Below are 22,398 nucleotides of genomic sequence, written 5' to 3'. Positions count from 1 at the left end.
CAAGACTCTGCTTGATTTAGAAAATCATAATGCAATGTCCTGCTACTACTTCCTTAATAATGGATTCTATCAATCACTTTCCCAATGACAGATGTTAGGCTAATTCGCCTATAGTTTCTGGCTTTCTGTTTCCTTTCTTGAATAAGGCAGTTACATTTACAGTTTTCCAATCCACTCGGACCTTTCCAGAATCTAAGCAATTTTGGAAGATTACAACCAATGCATCCACTATCTGTGCAGCCACTTCTTTTAAGACCCGAGGATGCAGGCCATCAGGTCCAGATTAGTCAGCCTTTAGCCCCATTGGTTTGCCCAATACTTTTTCTCCAGTGATAATAATTATTTCATTTCCTCCCTCCCTTTTGCCCCCTGATTTTCTACTATTATTGGGATGCATTTCGTACCTTGTATCGTGAAAATAGATGCAAAATATTTGTTCAAAGTCTCTGCCATTTCCTTGTTTCCCATTATTAATTCCCCAGTCTCATCCTCTAAGGGACCAACATTTACTCTCTTTCTTTTTATATACTTGTAGAAGCTCTTGCTGTCTGTTTTTATATTTCTTGTTTAATTACTCTCAATCTATTTTCACCCTCTATTTTTTTTTGTCATCCTATGCTGGTTTCTAAAATTTTCCCAATCTTCTGGCTTACCACTAATCTTCGCAACATTATATGCCTTTTCTTTCAATTTGATACCATCCTTAATTTCCTCAGTTAGCCACGAATGGTTCATCCTTCTCTTAGTCTTTCTTTCTCAATGGAATATAGCTTTGTTGAGAATTAGGAAATATCTCCTTAAATGTCTGCCACTGCTTATCTACCGTCTTACCTTTCAATCTATTTTCCCAGTCCACTTTAGCCAACTCTGTCTTCACAATAAGAACATAAGAAATAGGAGTAGAAGTAGACCGTACGGCCCCTCGAGTCTGCTCCGCCATTTAGTATGATCGTAGCTGATCCGATCATGGGCTCAGGTCCACTTCCCTGCCCACTCGCCATAACCCCTTATCGGTTAAGAAACTCTATCTCTGTCTTAAATTTATTCAATGTCCCAGCTTCCACAGCTCTCTGAGGCAGCGAATTCCACAGATTTACAACCCTCAGAAGAAATTCCTCCTCATCTCAGTTTTAAAAGGGTGGCCCCTTATTCTAATATTATGCCCCATAGTTCTAGTTTCCCCTATCAGTGGGAACATCCTCTCTGCATCCACCTTGTCAAGCCCCCTCATAATCTTATATGTTTCAATAAGATCACCTGTCATTCTTCTGAATTCCAATGAGTAGAGGCCCAACCTACTCAACCTTTCCTCATAAGTCAACCCCCTCATCGCCGCAATCAACCTAGTGAACCTTCTCTGAACTGCCTCCAAAGCAAGTATATCCTTTTGTAAATATGGAAACCAAAATTGCACGCAGTATTCCATGTGTGGCCTCACCAATACCCTGTATAACTGTAGCAAGACTTCCCTGCTTTTATACTCCATCCCTTTTGCAATAAAGGCCAAGATTCCATTGGCCTTCCTGATCACTTGCTGCACCTGCATACTATCCTTTTGTGTTTCAAGCACAAGTACCCCCAGGTCACGCTGTACTGCGGCACTTTGCAATCTTTCTCCATTTAAAGAATAACTTGCGGTTTGATTTTTTCTGCCAAAGTGCATAACCTCACACTTTCCAACATCATACTCCATCTTTTTGCCTACTCACTTAGCCTGTCTATGTCTTTTTGCAGATTTTTTTTGTCCTCCTCACACATTGCTTTTCCTCCCATCTTTGTCTCGTCAGCAAACTTGGCTACGTTGCACTTGGCCCCTTCTTCCAAGTCGTTAATATAGATTGCAAATAGTTGGGGTCCCAGCACTGATCCCTGATTGCCAACCCGAGAATGAACCCTTTATCCCAACTCTCTGTTTTTGGTTAGTTAGCCAATCCTCTATCCATGCTAATATATTACCCCCAACCCAGTGAACTTTTATCTTGTGCAGTAACCTTTTATGTGGCACCTTTCAAATGTCTTCTGGTCGTCCAAATACACCACATCCACTGATTCCCCTTTATCCACCCTGTTCATTATATCCTCAAAGAATTCTAGCAAATTTGTCAAACATGACTTCCCCTTCACAAATCCATGTTGACTCTGCCTGACCGAATTTTGCTTTTCCAAATGTCCTGCTACTGTTTCTTTAATAATGGACTCCAACATTTTCCCAACCACAGATGTTAGGCTAACTGGTCTATGGTTTACTGCTTTTTGTCTGCCTCCTTTTTTTAAATAGGGGCCTTACATTTACAGTTTTCTAATCCGCTGGGACCTCCCCGGAATCCAGGGAATTTTGGTAAATTACAACCAAATGCATCCACTATCCTTGACACTACTTCTCTTAAGACGCTAGGGTGCAAGTCATCAGGTCCAGGGGATTTATCTGCAGTATTCATACCTTTGTAATTGCCTTTATTTAGGTTCAAGACACTAGTTTTAGACCCAAGTTTCTCACCCTCAAACTGAATGTGAAATTCTGTCATGTTATGATCACTCTTCTCTAGAGGATCCTTTACTATGAGATCATTAATTAATCCTGTCTCATTACACATTACCAGATCTAAAATAGCCTGTTCCCTGGTTGGTTCCACACCTATTATTCTAAGAAACTGTCCCTAATACACTCTTATGAACTCGTCCTCAAAGCTATCTTTGTCAATTTGATTTGTCCAATCTATATGAAGATTAAAGTCACCCACGATTATTGTGGTGCCTCTCTTATAAGTCCCCATGATTCATACTCAGAGTAGCCACTGTTAGAGGGCCGATAGATTACTCCCACCAGTGACTTCTTCCCTTGCTATTTCTTATCTCCACCCAAACCAATTCTACATCTTGATCTTCTGGAGCCAAGATCATTTCTCACTACTGTACTAATATCATCCTTTATTAAGAGCCACCCCATATCCTTTTCCATTCTGCCTCTCCTGCCGAAATGTCAAGTACCCCTGAATATTCAGTTCCCAGCCTTGGTCACCTTGCAACCACGCCTCTGTAATGCCCATCAGATCAAACCCATTTATTTCTATTTGTGCCATCAATTCATTTATCTTGTTACGAATCCTTCATAGCAAGTGGACTTGAGTATAGGAGCAGGGAGGTCTTACTGCAGTTGTACAGGGCCTTGGTGAGGCCATACCTTGAATATTGTGTATAGTGTTGGTCTCCTAATCAGAGGAAGGACATTCTTGCTATTGAGGGAGTGCAGCGAAGGTTCACGACTGATTCCCGGGATGGCAGGACTGACATTTGAAAAAAGACTGGATCGACTAGGCTTATATTCACTGAAGCTTAGAAGAATGAGGGGGAATCTCATAGAAACCTAGAAAATTCTGACGGGACTGGAGAGGTTAGATGCAGGAAGAATGTTCCCGATGTTGAGGAAGTCCAGAACCAGGGGTCACAGTCTAAGGATAAGAGGTAAGCCATTTAGGACCGAGATGAGGAGAAACTTCTTCACTCAGAGAATTGTGAACCTGTGGAATTCTCTACCACAGAAAGTTGTTGAGGCCAGTTCGTTAGATATATTCAAAAGGGAGTTAGATGTGGCCCTTATGGCTAAAGGGATCAAGGGGTATGGAGAGAAAGCAGGAATGAAGTACTGAAGTTGCATGATCAACCATATCATATTGAATGGTGGTGCAGGCTCGAAGGGCCGAATGGCCTACTCCTGCACCTATTTTCTATGTTTCTATGAATGATGTGTGCATTCAGATAAAGAGCCTTTAATTTTATCTTTTTACCATTTTTCCCTACTCTGACCCTATTTCCTGGCACACTCTTATGTTTGTATGCTCTGTCCCTTCCCGTCATACTCTGGTTATCATTACCCATATCACAACTCTGCTTTGTCCTTTATCTTTAACTTTCTAAATTTCCCCTCACTTGAACTCTCCCCCACGGGTTTGGGAGGTGCTGTCGAAGTAGCCTTGGCGAGTTGTTGCAGTGCATCTTGTAGATAGTACACCCAGTAGTCACGGTGCACTGGTGGTAGAGGGAGTCAATGTTTAAGGTGGTGGATGGGGTTCCAATCAACCTGGATGGTGTCGTGTTTTCATAACTGATGATATGTTAAACCAGGTTATACAAACCCCGTATAATTTATTGGTAAAGCCACATCTAAAATATTATGTGCAGTTTTGGACATCTCAGATTTAAAAAGACAGCGGAGCATTAAAGAAGGTTCGTGAAAGGCCAGTTTTCAGTTATGCAGACAAACTCGAAGAATTGAACATAAAAAAATCTTCAGAACACAAGATGCAGATTAAGCGTGCTATTTAACTTTGACTATGACCGTAAAACTAGAGGACTTAAGAACAAAATTAACAAGACTTCAGTGAGAGGAGAAGGTTTTGCTTTCCTCCAACAAGGGTAGATAAAGTTATGCCAATTCGCTCCTTTTAAAAATGAAACAAAACTGGATTGATACCTGGTTGAGGATGGGACTGGAGATTATCATCATCGTAGGCAGTCCCTCAAAATTGAGTAAGACTTACTTCCACTCCAAAAATGGGTTCTCAGGTGACTGAACAGTCCAATACGGGAATTACAGTCTCTGTCACAGGTGGGAGACAGTCGTTGGAGGAAAGGGTGGGTGGGGAGTCTGGTTTGCCACACGCTCCTTCCGCTGCCTGCACTTGGTTTCTGCATGCTCTCGGCGACGAGACTCGAGGTGCTCAGCGCCCTCCCGGATGCTCTTCCTCCACTTAGGCCAGTCTTTGGCCAGGGACTCCCAGGTGTCAGTGGGGTTGTTGCACTTTATCAAGGAGGCTTTGAGGGTGTCCTTGAAATGTTTCCTCTGCCCACCTCACTTGCCATGTAGGAGTTCTGAGTAGAGCGCTTGCTTGGGAGTCTCGTGTCCAGCATGTGGACAATGTGGTCTGCTCATCGGAACTGGTCGAGTGTGATCAGTGCTTCGATGCTGGAGATGTTGGCCTGATCGAGAACACTGACGTTGGTGTGTCTGTCCTTCCAGGGGATTTGCAGGATTAATAAGACAACGATGGTCAAATACACAGGAGTACACAATAAATAGCTCTTGCACTGTAGGAACCACAAAAATATCACTATGATGTGCAACTGGTGGGACTGAATAATGTAGGACTAATATTCCAGCGTTTTGTTAAAGATTATTTCTGTGGGTGGGGGGGGTGGAGTCATGTAGAAATTACCTGCAGTTAATCATTTCCTGGGTACTAAATTTTTGTAGAGTCCATGATAGAGCAAATAGTACATGGGTTATGGAAGGAACAGGTTTAATTTTCCATTTTCATTATGTAAAATCAATAAGGATTTCTTTTTCAAGTTGTATTCACTGAGCTAGCTCCCTTAGGTGCTCCAAGTAAAGCTAGCCTTATTTCACCAATACAAGGAGATCAACGGTTCTAAAAAGAATTACTTGCATCAATCAGTCCTTCGAAAGTAGCTTCTAATTTCATCTTGGTCTCAACCTGATTTATTGGTCCAAGAAAACCAAAATTACAAAAATAAAAATGGACAACAATACAGAGTACATTCAGCAATTCAACTGTTCCAGCGGGGAGCAAGCCTCAAAGAATCGGGGCTACAATGTTCTAGTCCCATCTCTACCTATGCTGCCTTTTATCATAGCTCCCCATTGAGACCGTGAGATTGTTGAAAGACCCTTCCATCTTTTATTGGCACAATAGATACATTGGGCTAGAAATTGCCCAACCTTGCACCTGGTTTTTCGGCGCTATTTTGCCGTTTTTAGCATAAAACTATTAACTGGGAAATTCGCTGAAGTCTTGGCACAGCGGTTTTTAAGTACTGCTGGGGAGCACATCGCTGGCGTGCAAGACTTGAAAAAACGCTTTTGCCTAAAATTTGGCTTGCAGTGCACCCGTAGATAGGACGAAAAAAACCACCCGGGAAAAACCTGCATTGCAGCCCTTGGAACAGTATGAAGACCTGCAGAACGGTAAGTTAAAGTTTTTATTTTTTAATTCTTTTGCAGCCATTCGACAGTTAAGTGTCTTGTGAACGTTTTGTGATTTTTTTAGAAAACATTTTTTCAGCCCAACTCGCAGCGGGATCGGCCTCGGAGAAAAGTTGCAGAAAATTCGCGGTTTGCACCACGAATCCTCGTGCAGCGCCGATTTTTACCGCTGAGGCTATTTTATCCCGAATGTTAGGCCTCAGAGTCATAGCGGAGTGATAGCGGCATTTTTGGCGGAAAAATACCGCTATGACCAAAAATGGAATTTCTAGCCCATTTTTTTTCAATCAGATCCTCAAAATTTGTATTTAACGACATAAGTAACACCCAGCATTCAGAAAAATTGAATTTAAAAAAAAGACACAACTGCATGCTCAAATAGCCACATCTAACACTGCGTATTCAGTTTATAATCTTTTGAAAAACATTTTTGCTTTGCTATTTTCTAGGCATATTTTCGATTATATCGTCAACAATTATTCTGTACAATTCTAATACAACAATGGTTATGCAAAAAAAAGTACAAAACTACGATTCCTCATGTGGAAATATATGTATTAAAAAAAAAAGTTGAGAATTTCCAGATCAGTTAACTTCAGGATTGGTACCTTCAATGATAGATCCACTACTGAGCATTAAAGTATTAGGGGCTGGATTTTCGATGTCCAACGCCCGAGTTAGCGGCCAGAGGGGAGTTAATGTGAGCGAAAGAGTTTACTGACCGGGGGCGCAGTGTTTAACGCCCCGCCGAAAATTCATTAGAGGCTCAAAGGGGACGCAAACCAGTAGCCTCTGGCTGTTGACGATCATTCGGATCAAGATGCATTCCTGGTGCATCGCCCACACATGCGCCCCGGTCGGAAAATTAGGTGCAGCCGTCTCATTTAGCGGCCGCCAAGAACAACATCTGGAAAAACAGTCGTACAGGCTTGCGGAGTCGTTAACTGGTGGCTACTTAAAGGGATGAGGAAGTGCTTCCCTTGGCGGTCACAGTCAGTGCAACATTTACACACAGCACGGTGGTGAGCTTTTGACTTTGCAGCGGCAGACAGAAATAAGAATTCAGCTTGAGAAAAAGTGAATTTGAAAACTTGAATGAGTGTATTACTATGACACGCCTTTAAGACTCGGCTTTTCCTAGCATCTGAATCGGAGTTTGGCGCATGCGCAATGACTCAGTTAAATTTAGCACCGGCATTTTCGTGAGCATCCCCCAGCTCTGATGTGCAACGGCTGATTTAGCGCCAGTCAGCTCTTCGACCGATTCTGACAAATTTTTGGGCGGGAGACGCAATCTTTTTCAAGGCGCTAAAAGTATCTCGCCGCCTCGATTAGCATCACAATAGAGGCGTGACCGAATTTCTCCCCCCAGAACTATACTGTATCCTAATAAAAACAGATGATTTTATCAGATCAATCCTAAGTTAAGAATTCCACTGATGCAGCAGTCATTCAATTCATTATAAATAATTTTCCAACTTCAAATTCACTTGACTATTTGAAAAACAAATTATGTCCACCATAATTTCTACATCTCTAAAGCAGTCAAACCTTTGAAAAAAATCTGCATCCAATTCCAATATTCCCAAAAATGTTAAGATGTAAAACAGAAAAGACTTTCTATGCTGTCACTTTAGCACATGAATCTCACAGGTGAGATCAGAAACCTAGGTCCCACTTACTGTTGCTCCTAGTTTTTATTAAAGCGATATACTGCAAATGAAGTTGAGCTGGCCCATGGCATAAGCTCGCTTCTGTCTGCAACTCAGAAGGTGGGCTGTGCCAAATTTTCAAACCGGAGTCTCTCCCTCTAATCTGAATGGGCTACTGGCATGTGTAAAGCTCGCCAGAAGAATTTGGTCTCTCGCAGTTGACTGGGGAGTGTAAAATATGGCAAGGGCTGCAACTCACCAATAAAGGGGAAGTTGTGACAGTGACAGAAAAGTTGACAATCGTGCAGTGGAGGCACGTGGGACACGATGCTACTTCTGATCCTGAAGAGTGAGGGTTTCTTCTGCAGGAGGTGCACCAAAAGAAGTATCTGTGTTTGAGGCTGTAGGTCACTCCTAGCAAAAGCATAGGTGCCAGCTGAATGAAAGAAGATCGCCGATGGAGTCAATGCACACCTCGAGGTCTCTCGTACCAGGCAGCGAATGAGTAAGAAGTTTGATGGTATCATTAGAAAGGCAAAGGTAACTGTACTACTCCATTTTTTTCACCTGACTTGTGCAACCCAACAAGCACAGCACTAGCCTAAATCTAAACCGCTGCACCCAGTGAGGTAACATTTGAATCATTGTAAAGAACCACTGCCCTTTCACACACACTCTTGCATTATGTCAAAGCTGCATAGCACACTTCTTAAAGGTTGAGGTGGCAGCTGAAGAACAGAACAGTTGTCCAAGGCGAGTTCTCCTGTGTTTTTAAAGGGATTCTTACTGCAGTCAGCAATCATGGACACAAAGGATGTTCTCTTCAGAATCATCCAACCAAAAACTGCTGCACAATAAAGGCATCACAGCTGCTCTCTGGATGATGACTATGGACATGCAGTATAATGCTTCCGTGGTCAGATTAAGAGAGTTACAATATATTATGTTCATGTAGACCAATAGGTTTTATATTAAGAGCCCATCGTCACTGACAAGGTCAGCATTTATTGCCCTCCCTGTTTTGCATTAGAGAAGGTGGTGGTGAGCTGAGTGGTTTGCTCAGCCATTTCAGAGGGCAGTTAAGAGACAATCACAATGCTGTGGGTCTGGAATCAATATAGGCAGATTTCCTTCCCTAAAGGATGGGTTTTTATGACAATCCGGTAGTTACATGTCCACCATTACTGATACTAGCTTTATATTCCAGATTTATTTGACTGAATTTAAATTCCCCAGCTGCCATAGTGGGATTTGAACTCTTGTCTCTAGATCATTCAACCAAGCCTCTAGATACTACTCCAGTAACATTACCACTATGCTACCATTCCCTCATGTTATACCTCTATTAAAGAAGGAAGATAGAACATGTCCAGGGAACTATAGACCAGTCAGCTTAACATCAGTAGTAGAAAAAAATAATCCCTACTAAAGGAGAAAATAGAAAAGAAATATTGAGAAACCAAAAATATAATAATGAATAGTCAACATGGATTTCAAAAGGGAAAGTCTTGCTTGACCAATCTTATTGAATTCTTTGAAGAGGTAACAGAAGAGAGAAGACAAGGTTAATGCAGACATATAATATATCTAGAGTTCCAAAAGACTTTCGATAAGATATCACATAACAGACTAATGAATAAGGTCAGAGAATGTGGAGTCTGGGGACAAGTAGAAATGGATAGCTGGCTGGCTGAAACACAGAAAGCAGGGAGTAGGGGTAAAGGGTAGCTATTCAGAGTTGCAGAAGGTGTGGAAAGTGGGGTCCCAGAAGGACCAGTGCTGGGACCAAAGATGCTCATAATTTATATTAGCAATTTAAACTTTGGAATCCAAAAACTCAATTTCCAAATTTGCAGTTGACATCAAATTGGAAGGGATAGTCAACACTGAGGAGGACTGCAACAAATTATAAGACGACATTATAACAAACTTGCAGAATGGGCATATAATGGGCAAATTAATTTCAATACAGGTAAGTGTGAGGTATTACATTTTGGTAGGAAGAATAGGGATGTCACTTATTACTTGGAGGGTGAGAGTCTAGGTGGGGTAAAGGAACAAAGGGATCTGGGAGCAAAGTACATAAATCACTAAAAGTAGCGACGCAGGTCACTAAGGCCATAAAAAATAGCAAACCAAGCACTAAGGTTTATTTCTAGAGGGATAGAATCGAAAAGTAGAGAAGTTATGCTAAACTTGTACCGAACCATGGTTAGACCACACTTAAGAGTACTGTGTTACAAATCTGGTCACCATATTATAAAAAGGATATTAGAAGCCCAGGAGAGTGCAAAAGAGATTTACAAGGATGATACCAAAACTGCAAGGTTATGCCCACCAAGAAAAGATGAACAGACTGGGTCTCTTTTTTTCTTGAAAAGAGAAGGCTGAGGGGTGACCTAACAGAGGTCTCTAAAATTATGAAAGGTTTTTATAGTGTGTGTTTCCACGTGTGGAAGAGCAAAACTAGAGGCGATCAATGTAACAGCCACCGAGAAATCAAATGGGGAATTCAGAAGAAACTTCTTTACCCAGAGAGTGGTGAGAATTTGAAACTCGCTACCACAGGGAGTAGTTGAGGCGAAAAGTATAGATGCATTTAAGGAGAGGCTAAATAAGCTTATAAAAGGAGAAGAGAATAGAGGGTTATGCTGATAGTTAGATGAGGAAGGATTTGAGGAGGCTCGAGTGGAGCATAAATGCCGGCATGGACTGGTTGGGTCAAATGACCAGTTTCTGAGCTGTATTCGATGTAATTCATGTTTCCTTTCCACAGGAACAGTCCTGAATGTGCTACCCACTGCAAGCATAACATATGTCATCTGCTGGATATGGCTGTGCAGTCCAGGATGTCCCATGGTGGACTGGAAGAATCTGGTAGCACGATAACTTTATGCTGTGATAACTGTTCCTTCTATGGGAAGAGACATCCCCATTCCCTATATTGTCTGCAGGTTATCCTACTACAGATGGCTCAACTCCATCGCTTGTTTACTGCAGGTAGCAAAGACAGGTTTCCTCTGACATGTCGAGGTATGTGGCTAGTTCTACAAATGTGGATGCCAAGTAGTGACAGGGCAGAAAAAGTGCTTTGAGTGCTGCTGCACCTGCATTTGCTTGTCCCTCATGAATGCAGCTTCCTCATTTGAATTATGTAGCACTATTGGAAATATAGAAAGAAATTCCCATCTCCACCACTTTGTGTGCTGCTATTTAAATAGCAACAGCAATAAAAAAAAACTGCAAAAATGGTGGATAAAAAACCCAAATAATCTAGAGCGAAAACTGCAACAAAATGTAACAGAAAATAACTCTTTAAAACTGCACATTAACATATCTTTAAGAAGACTACCTGAGCAGGTCAGGCCACATGATCCCTGATCTGTCTATTTTACATTGACGATTGTCTTCCCTGAAGTTGGGAAATGTGGCATGGAACCTGATTTGTCGGCAATACTGGTTGAATATGCACCGAGATCAATTTAATGCACCCAGTATCGCCCATTGGAAAATGGACTTCACTGCAAATTGGCACAATTTTCCAATCTGTGCCCACTATCTGCGAGGCTTTATACCACCAGTAGGACCTTGGAAAATCACAGTTTATATATTCAAAGTTCTGTTAGCACTTTATATATTTCCTACAAATTATCTTTGCTATTTGCATGTTTGACTTCAGAATATGCAAGATTTTCTTATAATTTTGCACTTGTATATTTGACATGGATTGTAATGATACAACTTTATTATCCTTGCCCTCCTGAGATGCAGCTCACCTCCTGCATGAGCTAACAATGAAAAGAGCCTCAGGAAAAACAAGAAACTTACATACACAGTATTACACAAAACAACACAGTCAGGCAATAATTTGAAGAAATATGCAGTTCAGAGTTGATTTGAGGTGTTCACTATATAGGCGACTACCACATAGCATTTCAAACCAACCCATGACACCGGTAAATTGTCCCATGACAATCATGCATTTTATATCTTGGCCTTGAAGATGACTACCTAAACCACTAAACAAAACATATTTGTAGTTTAAAGATGCAGCATAGTGATGATACAGTGTATAATCATATCATAGAGAAGCTTGACCAATAACCCATCTTCAACAAAAGGAATGGTAGATGAAGAATGTAGATTTCCAATACCTCCAGGTTCTGCACATTTTCAAAGCATAAATAGAATAAGTTGCAGGGAAGCACAGAATATGCAACCCACTTCTGACTTTGTTGGATCTTCATTACTCTTGTGATATGTTTTCCATTTAAGAAACATTGCAAAAAACTTTCAACAGCCCGGCAGAGTGTGGAGAGGAGAATAATGATTCATCATCTTTGTTTCTGTTATATTGTTTGGCAAAGACTTCTACAGAATATCCATTTTATGTGAGTGGTATCTGGATTATAACAAAGGCCCATAAATGAGTATGCTTTGTAACTGGGAAATTAAAATGGGGCAACAATAGGACTCTAGTGTCTGGTCCCTTACCCAAGAGTTTCTTCCAGGATTTAATGAGGGATTTTGCCAAAGATATGACGTCTTCTTCTTTACTCTGCTTCCTGATGGCATTTACAGACATCCCAATTCTGGTAGACTACAAAACAAATGAAGACACATTACTTACCAAATGAATAGTTTTCCAATGCGTTAAACATAAAATAACTCAATGGTTTACATCAAGTTTCATTGTAAATGCCATTTAAGAATGAGCAATCCAGAAATTAAAGCGAACACTGCAAAACAAAGTGGATGCCTACGAGACAAATATTCAGTTTTCTAGAAACTGAATAATGTGAATTGCATCTTTAGTAACCCACATGATGATGCTTTAAAGAAAAAAAACAACTTCTAGTAACTCTATGGTTTGTCGCCTACAGATACCCAAACTTCAATTTATAGTGGTTTGTTTCAGTTCATTTCCAAGTTTTCAAATCCTGACATCTATGGGCATTGAACATGTATCTAGAGTACAATCAGATTTATCCTAAACAGCTAGGGAAATACAGCTGTTCACCAAATTAGAAATTTGGATAACCAATCATAAATGTCATACTACTTTAAATCAGCATAAAATGTCATAACATGAAATAGTTTTTCAGAACTTGTATTAACATATATGAAGACAGGGTGTGCTGAAAGATTGGGAAGTTCAGTTCGAGTACAGATTTTTGGATAAACTGCCCCAATGCATTGTTTAAAAGAAAAAATGCATATTCAGGTTTTCTTTTTAAAACATCAATCTGTTGTACACTGCCAGCATGTTCTCTTTCCAACCATAACATTTTTATAAGAACATAAGTAGTAGGAGCAGGAGTACGTCATTTGGCCCATCGAGCCTGCTCCGCCATTTAATCAGATCATGGCTGATCTGATCATGGACTCAGTTCCACTTCCCTGACTGCTCCCCATAACCCTTTATTCCCTTCTCCGCCTTAAATATATTCAATGATCCAGCCTCCACAGCTCTCTGGGGCAGAGAATTCTACAGATTTACAACCCTTTGAGAAGAAATTCCTCCTCATTTCAGTTTTAAATGGGCGGCCTTATTCTGAGACTATGTCCCCTAGGTTTAGTTTCCCGTGAGTGGAAATATCCTCTCTGCATCCAACTTGTCGAGCCTTCTCATTATCTTACATGTTTCGATAAGATCACCCCTCATTCTTCTGAACTCCAATGAGTAGGCCCAACCTACTCAACCCATCTTCATAAGTCAACCTCCTCATCTCCGGAATCAACTTAGTGAACTTTCTCTGAACAGCCTCTAATGCAAGTATATCCCTCCTTAAATACGGAGACAAAAACTGCACGCAATACTCCAGGTGTGGCCTCACCAATATCATGTTCAGTTGTAGGAGGACCATAAAAAAAAAATCTAATTCCCAACTAATACAAAAGCAAAATACTGTGGATGCTGACAATATGAAAGGAAAACAGAAATGCTGGAAATACTTAGAAGATCTGTGGAGAACAAACAAAGCTAACATTTCTGGTCGATGACCTTTTGTCAGAACTGGAAAAAGTTAGAGATGTAACAGGTTTTAAGCAAGTATAGAGATAGGGAAAGTGGGAAGGGAAGGGGTGGAAGGCAGGAAAGATTAAATGACAAAAGGGATGATGGTGCACGGCAAAATAAGATGGTAATGAGACAAGAAACAAAAGATAGGTCTAGAGGAGGTGTAAATGGGAATAGCAGAATCATCACCCACAAATGCTGTCCGAAAGAATGGAGCAGTGGTTATGATCTGAAATTGCTGAACTCAATGCGGAGTCTGGAAGACTGTAAGGTGCCTAATCGAAAGATGGGGTGCTGTTCCTCGAGCTTGCGTTGAGCTTCATTGGAACAGTGTAGGAGACTGAGGACGGAGTGGGGCGGAGAATTAAAATGACAGGAGACGAGAAGCTTGGGTTCACTCTTGCAGACTGAACAGAGGTGTTTCACAAAGTTGTCACCCAAAAGGTAGGGCTCACAGTACACATTAACCTCGTGTCTTTTTGGACACCTTTACCAAGAGCAGTCACAGACTACAAAAATTACATATGGTTATTTGCAACTTATATTCCTCATTTCCGCTTACAGCTGAAAAACTTGTATTTATATAGTGCATTTAATGTAGAAAAACATCCCAAGGCACTTCATATAAGCGTAATTAGACAAAGATTGACACCAAGCCAAAGAAGGAAATATTAGGAGAGGTGACTAAAAGTTTAGTCAAGGAGATAGGTTTTAGGAAGGGTTTTAAGGAGAAGAGAAAGCTGGATAAAGAAGAGAATTCCAGAGTTTTGACCTAGATAGCTGAAGGCACAGCTGCCAATAGTGGGGTGATGAGGGTGGGTGATGGGCAAGAGGCAACATAGCATTTCTTAAAGGGCTGGTGGAGGTTACACAGATAGGGAGGGTGAGGCTATGAAGTTGTCTGAACAGGAGGATGAAAATTTTAAATTGAAGGTGTTGGGGGACTGGTTGGAGGATTGGAGGTTAGCCAGAAGAGCATTGGAATAGATGAGGGTTTTGGCAGCAAATAGGATGAGGCAGGGCAGGTCAGGGCTGGAGATTGGCGATTTTACGGGGGTGGAAGTAGGCAGTTTTTGTGATGAAAACCATATGGGGTCAGAAACTCAGCTAGGGGTCAAATAGGACACCGAACTTCAAAACAGTCTGGTTCAGCCGGAGACAGTAACTGGGAAGGGGGGAGTGCTGGAATTGGTGGTGAGGGTACGGAATTTGTGGAGGGAGCTGAAAATAATGGTTTCAGTCTTCTCAATAACTGGATGTTGGACAAGCAGGCTCACAACACAGACTTTGGAGGGATATAGCTGGGTGTTGTCAGTGTACATGTGGAACCTGACGCCATGTCTTCGGATTATGTCGCCGAACGCCAGCATTTAGATAAGGAATGGGGGGGGGGGTGGGGGGCGGTGGGGGCAAGAATAGATCCTTGGGTAACTTCAGAGGTAATGGTGCGGAGGTGGGAAGAGAAGCCTTTGCAGGAGATGCTCTGGCTATCAGTGGACAAGTAAAAGTAGAACCAAGTGTCAGCAGTCCCACTCAGATGGAAAACTGAGAAGGATGATGTGGTCAACCATGTTAAAGGCCGCAGAAAAGATAAGGAGGAATAGTCACAATCACACAGGATGCCATTTGTGACTCCGATTAGGGCCATTTCAGTGCAGAAGCAAGAGTGGACAGCTGATTGAAGAGACTTAAATGCAGAGTAGCAGTAAAGATTTGGGAGGCTACAACAAGTTCAAACACTTTGCAGAAGAAACAAAATTGGAGATGTTTCGGTAATTTGCAGGGACAGTTTTTTTTGACGGTGGTTTTGAAAGGAAGGGAAACAGAGCCCAAGGAGAGGGAACTATCTACAATGTCAGCTAGCATTGAGGGCCAGAAATGGAAGTTGGGTGCAATTTAGTAGGAATGGGGTCGAGAGAATAATTAAGAAACTAGATACACAATTTTTAAGAGTTAAAATATCAATATTTTATTTTTAATCCTATATAAATATTTTAACTTAGTAACTGTAAAAATCATTGTCAACTTATGTCTGAATGTAAACTGTTTATTGCTCAAAGGGACCATCTGATACAAGTGTTTCCGGTCTTGGCAGATGTATTATTGGACTACCAGAAGTGACCTTTCTGCTAATTACAGAAGTGATTGAGTCTCAGAAAGGCAACGCTGTGTTTCACAGTCTCCCTCTCAGCCTCACAAACAGAAAATATGCATCAATTTATAATAATAATAATAAACTTTTATTTAACGTCCCAGTGTTACAGACAAACAGATAAATTTGACACCGAGCCATAGAAGAAATTAAGGCAGATGATCAAAAGCTTGTTTAAAGAGGTAGGTTTTAACGAGCGTCTTAAAAGAGGAAAGAGAGGTGGAGAGGCATAGAGGTTTAGGGAGGAAGCTCCAGAGCTTAGGGCCCAGGCAGCTGAAGGCACGTCCACCGATGGTTGAGCAGTTATAATGATGGATATTCAAGAGGCCAGAATTTGAAGAGCGCAGACATCTTGTGGGATCGCGAGGCTGAAAAAGATTACAGAGATAAGGTGGGGCAAGTCCATGGAATAATTTGCAAACAAGGATGAGAATTTTGAAATCGAGGCATTGTTTAACTGGGAGCCAATGTAGGTCAGAAAGCAGAGAGATGATCTTGACTTGGTGCGGGTTAGTACACGTGCTGCTGAGTTTTGGATGACTTCAAGTTTACATAGTGTGGAATCTGGAAGGCCGGCCAGTAGTGAGTGGAGGCGGGCAATGTTACGGAGGTGGAAAAAGGCGGTTTTAGTTATGTGGCTGGAAACTCATTTCATGGTCAAATATGACACCTAGGTTGCAAACAATCTTGTTCACTCTCAGACTAATGCTAGGGTGAGGGATGGAGTCAGTGGTTAGGGAACGCAGTTTGTGGCAGGGACCAAAGATAATGGCTTTGGTCTTCCCAATATTAAATGTTAATATTTAAACATATACAGAATCACTGTTTTGCCATCTTCTGTTCAAGCTTAGAACTAAACTAAAAACTACAAATCAAAGACCATCTACCAAGTAGACTTGGGTTTCAACTAACCAAAATGCAGAAACATTGGCCCAGAAATTCCTCTCGAGGACTTCCCGCGGGCAAAGCACTGTAGAATAGAAATAAAATGCGCACATACCTTAAGCTGCTGCACCCGCTTGAGATCCCAGTCTGGAGGCCTCTCATGACTGCGCGTCGCAGCGCGTTCACATTGGGACGTCTGCAGGAGTCACGTGGGCCTGGACACCCAATCACAGGTAAGTATTTTCTCATTCATAGTAATAGGAGATTCGTAAGTTACGAATCTCCTATTACTATGAATGAGGAAAAACCCCAAAACGCACAAACACGACATAAAACATTTTAAAAACACCTCACATAATACACTAATAGAAATTAAAGTTGTTATAAATGTTTTTTAAAGAAACAAAATTGCCGATTAAAAAAAATATTAGGGTTAGAGTTTAAAATAACATTACCTGAGTGGGCAGGGTTTTAACGTAAATATGTTTTTTAAAATGTTATTTTAATCATGTATTTGATACGTTTTTAAACTCTTTCGTCTGTAAAAGTAGGCAATGCGCCTGCTTCTAAAGGCGCAAGAGATTTGAGGACATTTGCTGGGCAAGGTATGGGTAAATACCGCAATCTTGCCCGTACAAATGTCCTCGCTCCCAATCTGCGGATCATCTGTCAAGCTCCAGCTGAAAACCAGCTTTTCCGATGCCTTCCCGAGTCCGTAGAAACTTCGTACGGGCCCAAGATGTTGGAATTTCCACACCAATGATCTCATTTTTTTTTTTTAATTAGTCCAAGTACATGCCTTCCAGATCAACTCTGACATAGTACCACCTGCTAGTGGTGCAAATCTCTATTTGCAGTAACGTACCACAATTAAAATTAACTGTTAATTTAATTTAAAGTGATCACTTTTAATGGGTCAAAATACGTAAAGTCGGATTACATTAAAATGTGGAAATTGCCTTTTTAATAACTTTAATCATTATTAACATGATCTTTCCACTAATTACATTTATTTACAGTGATCGATCATGAACACGATAACGTACATAAAATTTACCCACACACTTTACAGAACAATCTTACAGCATTCATACAATTACATTTCCTCATTGCAAAAATATCAAGGAATCCTGATTTTTAAAATTGTGTATTTGCTGTACACTGCTTTTCCGTTGTTAAATATCAATGTCAACTGGTTTAAAGGATTTGGATGGAATGGACAAAATGTTCCATTAAAGGCCCGATCTTTAAATAATAATTTACATAATTAATGAACTGTAACCTTAAATAAAATTGGGTTCGGAAAATATTTCACAATGTTTTAAAGTGAACAAAAATGCTTTCTTCATTTTAACACTTCTGAATCCAGTTTTAAATCATGTGGAAAGTTAGCATTTACCATTCAGTTTAACTTGCTCTACAATCACATCACCAGTGATACGCTGGGGACTAAATTAGACAACTCCCAAAAACGGGTGCGGGGATCACGATGTGTGAGTAACCTGCGCCTGTTGCTTTTGATGCAGCACAAACTTACGGTTTGCAGCATTGAGGCAGCGCTAAACGCACCATTGGGATGCTGAATACCTCAACAGGGGGCCCAAGTTTGTCCAAGGCTAACACCGCTTAAAGCTAGCCTGCACTACATAAAGCCAGCCTGCATTTCTTAAAGGGGAGATGCATTCTGGCTGGAGCAGGTGCTGGAAGTGGCTGGGGAAAGAGTCTGGTCTGCAAGCAAAGAGTGACTAATGACTCAATAGGGGAGAGAGTGCGCTCCAAGGTTCACAGACACTGCACTGGAGGCCTTGGTAGAGGAGATGGACAGGAGAAGAGATCCTGTATCCACAGTGGGCAGGAGGCCCTCCAGACAAACTTTGCAACAGCAGTGCGAGCAGGTAGCCACGCCAGTCAATGCCAAAAGTCAAGCACCGAGGACCTGGATGCAGTGGTGCAAAAAGTTTAAAGACCTCACACGAAAGATCATGGTTGATGAATTCATTTTCAAATGCCATATACTATCATCCCACAATTGATATCAATGATTTGGATGAGGGGACCAAATTTAATATATCCAAATTTGCTGATGATATAAAGCTAGGTTAGAATGTAAGTTGTGAGGAGGCAAAGAGGCTTCAAGGGGACATAGATAGGTTAAGTGAGTGGGCAAGAACATGGAAAATGGAATATAATGTGGAGAAATGTGAAGTTATCCACTTTGGTAGGAAAAATAGAAAAGCAGAGTATTTTTTTAAATGGTGAGAGATTGAGAAATGTTGGTGTTCAGAAGGACCTGGGTGTCCCTGTACACAAATCACAAAGTTAACATGCAGATACAGCAAGCAATTAAGAAAGCAAATGGTATATGTTGGTCTTTATTACAAATGGATTTGAGTATAAGAGTAAAGACATCTTATTGCAATTATATAGGGCCCTGGTGAAACCGCACCTGGAATATTGTGTACAGTTTTGGTCTCCTTACCGAAGGAAAGATATACTTGCCATAGAGGGAGTGCAATGAAGGTTCACCAGACTGATTCATGGGATGGGGGGATTGTTCTATGAGGAGAGATTAAGTAGTTGATGAGGCCTATATTCTCTAGAATTTAGAAGAATGAGAGCTGATCTCATTGAAACACAAAATTCTTACAGGGCTAGATAGGGTAGATGCAGGGAGGATGTTTCCTCTGGCTAGGGAATCCACAACCAGGGGTCAGTCTCAGAATAAGGGGTTAGCCATTTAGGACTGAGATGAGAAGAAACTTTTCACTCAGTGATTGGTGATTCTTTGGAATTCTCTACTCCAGAGGGCTGTGGAGGCTCAGTCTTTGAGTATATTCAAGCCAGAGATCGACAGATTTTTGAATATTAAGGGAATCAAGCGATACGGGGACAGTGCAGAAAAGTGGAGTTGAGGTAGAAGATCCGTTATGACTTTATTGAATGGGAGAACAGGCTTGAGGGGCCGAATGACCCACTCTTGCTCATAATTCTTATGTTCTTATCTGCACCATTAGCCTCAATGCACCGCACCCCCATCACTCACCAACCAACAATCTATCAAACAGGACTCATACCTCACATTCATAGCTTCACCTCACCCTCACACACTTAGTACTGCTACAAGCTTCACACCCACATTTCACAGCTTGCATACACTGCCAGCTATTCACCTATGACAGCCACATCACCCAAACACATTGCAGCACACTCACTGAAACACTTCCCTCTTTCTCTCTCTCTCTCTCTCTCTATTGCAGGATAAGTTGGCGCCTAACCGGAGGCAGCGGGAGCTAACCGTTGGAAGACAGGCGTGCCTGCATGACCTTGCCCTGATTCAGAAGACAATGGTCGCCATCATTGGAGCAGTCATTGCTGAGGCCGCGGCGGGGCTGAATCAATTAAAGATGACAGTGTCCTCATACCTAATGTTCCTTCTCACATCTCACTTACCCCTCATCCCACAAAGTCTTTTGATTTAAAAGTTGCAGATGGTGTAAGCATGCACCGCTTAGTTTTCCCCACTCACTGCACCGCAACCCGACCCTTGTGCCTTTTTCCTTTCAGATACCCAAGAATTGCAACCTGTCCAGGCAATGGTCGAACAGCAACAAGTGAAGAGGAAGGCGGCAGTGATGGTGAAGACACAGCAGTCTCTAGATTTCCTGATTTTACACTCGCAGCCACCAGCTCAGATACTGATACACCATGTAATTTAGAGTATAGCTTAGATGCAGGATCTGCACTTGGTCAGACACCGGGCATGAATGGCCTGCAGCCAGGGAAGGGGGAAAATGTAGTATAGGTGCTAGCTCGCTGGAGGGTGAGATCGCACACAAGTTCTGCTGCAGAGGACTCATATGAGCACTTCGATGGGTCAAACGACAATAGAAGGCTGGCCAATGCACAATGAACTGCTTGGTGCATTGGCCAGCCTGCATGCAATGTCATGCAGCATGGAGGAGTCCGGTACATGGCTTTGCACAGAGCTTGGCGCCCATGCTTTCCAGCATGGAAATGATGGCCAACTCCATTAGCGCACTTGTGGATCCAACCAGGATGCAGTGTCTGATAGCCAATGTGCTGACAAGCAGAAGCTACCCAACGTCTGGGTGCTGCAATAGAAGTTCAGATTTCTGTAATGCAAATTCAGCTTGCTGCCACAAAAGCTCAGCTTGCTGCCATCATGGCTACGCTTACCAGTGTTCAAAGGGGCTTGCAGGGTCTCACAGCAATCTGTCCTCCAACAGATTACTAGGATTGTTGAGGCCCCACCCCAGGGGAGTGGCAGTGGCTCCATAGAGCACAACCTGCTGACCTCTCTCAGGATGGCAGCATTCATTCTCCCACCCCTACCAGTCCGCCAGTGCCCTTGCTGTTATCTGTCAGCCAGCCAGCCCAGACTGCTGCCACCCTTGCCAACACGGTGCAGTTCGAAGCCAGGCCTTCTAGACCCAGAGCTGCTCGAAGTCATCGTCCTCCAAGGCCATCTGCAGTCTCCTCCACTAAAAGTCAGCAGCACTAAGGGAATGCACAAGTGTGACTAGTTTATTTTTGTATGCAATATGGCATGGCTTGATTTATAAATTTGGTTTGAAATGTTTATTTTGTGTTGGCTTTTATTTCCGCATTGTGGCCAAGCAGACACTGTGATGGAGAGTGACAGAGGGAAGGCAAGGTGTGGGACAGTTGGTCAACGTAGAATTGGGGTTGTGCTGACTGGTATTGCAGTCGAATGAGTCAGTCACAGACAGCGATGCCACCTCCCTTCCTCTTCCTGCTCCTCTTCCAGCTGCTCCCGCTGGTCGCCATATGGCTGGTAGCAAGTGCTGTACCCTCATGATGGCAAAGTTGTGTAGCATGCAGCAGACGACCACGAATCTCAACACCCGCTCTGCCGAGTACTGCAGGGCTCTTCCAGAGCAGTCCAGGCAACGGAAGCATTGTTTCAGTATACCAATTATCTGCTCTATCACATTTTGTGTGGCAACATGGCTTTCATTGTATGAATGCTGCCCACGTATTCGTGAGTTGTCTACCGGAGATATGAGCCATGTTGTTGACGGATAGCCCTTGTCGCCTAGTAACCATCTTCTGGTTTGTCATGGTGCCTCAAATGCAGATGGGACAGCGGACTATTGCAGAATGATAGCATCAAGACTACTGCCCGGACACTGGGCATTGACCTGCATGATTCACAGCATGGTCGCACACCAGCTGGACAATGAGAGAGTGGAATTCCTTTCAGTTGCAGTACATCTCAGAGTTTACATGCGACACCCACAAAGCGAAGTACATGTACTCAATGGCGCCCTGCACCATGGGGAAACCTCCAATCCTCGCAAAGCGCATGCTGGCTCCGTCTGCTGCTATGTGGCCAGAGAGAAGGAAATGGATTTAGCGCTCTTGGAATTAACATCCCTGTTACGCAAAAAATTGAATGGACAGCACAGCCAGTTAAAGGGCCTGCGCACCAAAACAAAATTACAAGGAACATTGCTTGTTGAACAGGGCCTCAGTTACCTCCCTTATGCAACAGTGCACGGCAAACACGGAAATGTTACAAATACCTCGTGCTCCAGCCTGGAAGGAGCCCAACGCAGTACACAGCCACTGGCAATGTGATCCTCACCCTGCACTGAGATTGTAGATGTGGCTGCAGCAGGTGGCAGATTTCAGCGAGGACGTCCTT

General features: G+C 42.3%; 1 protein-coding gene across 1 annotated transcript in view; it reads right to left on the bottom strand.

The window, feature by feature from the left end:
* LOC139275194 (acyl-protein thioesterase 1-like) overlaps window positions 1-22,398 on the bottom strand; it is a 248,433-nt gene that overhangs the window by 32,677 nt on the left and 193,358 nt on the right. The window contains exon 10 of the mRNA XM_070892333.1: window positions 12,148-12,253. Coding sequence (XP_070748434.1) covers window positions 12,148-12,253 — 106 coding nt within the window. The remainder of the gene's footprint in view (window positions 1-12,147; window positions 12,254-22,398) is intronic.

Source organism: Pristiophorus japonicus, chromosome 1 (assembly GCF_044704955.1).
Source record: "Pristiophorus japonicus isolate sPriJap1 chromosome 1, sPriJap1.hap1, whole genome shotgun sequence".
NCBI lineage: Eukaryota > Metazoa > Chordata > Chondrichthyes > Pristiophoridae > Pristiophorus > Pristiophorus japonicus.
Note: the sequence above shows the minus strand (reverse complement) of the source record. Positions and strands in the feature narration are given on the sequence as shown.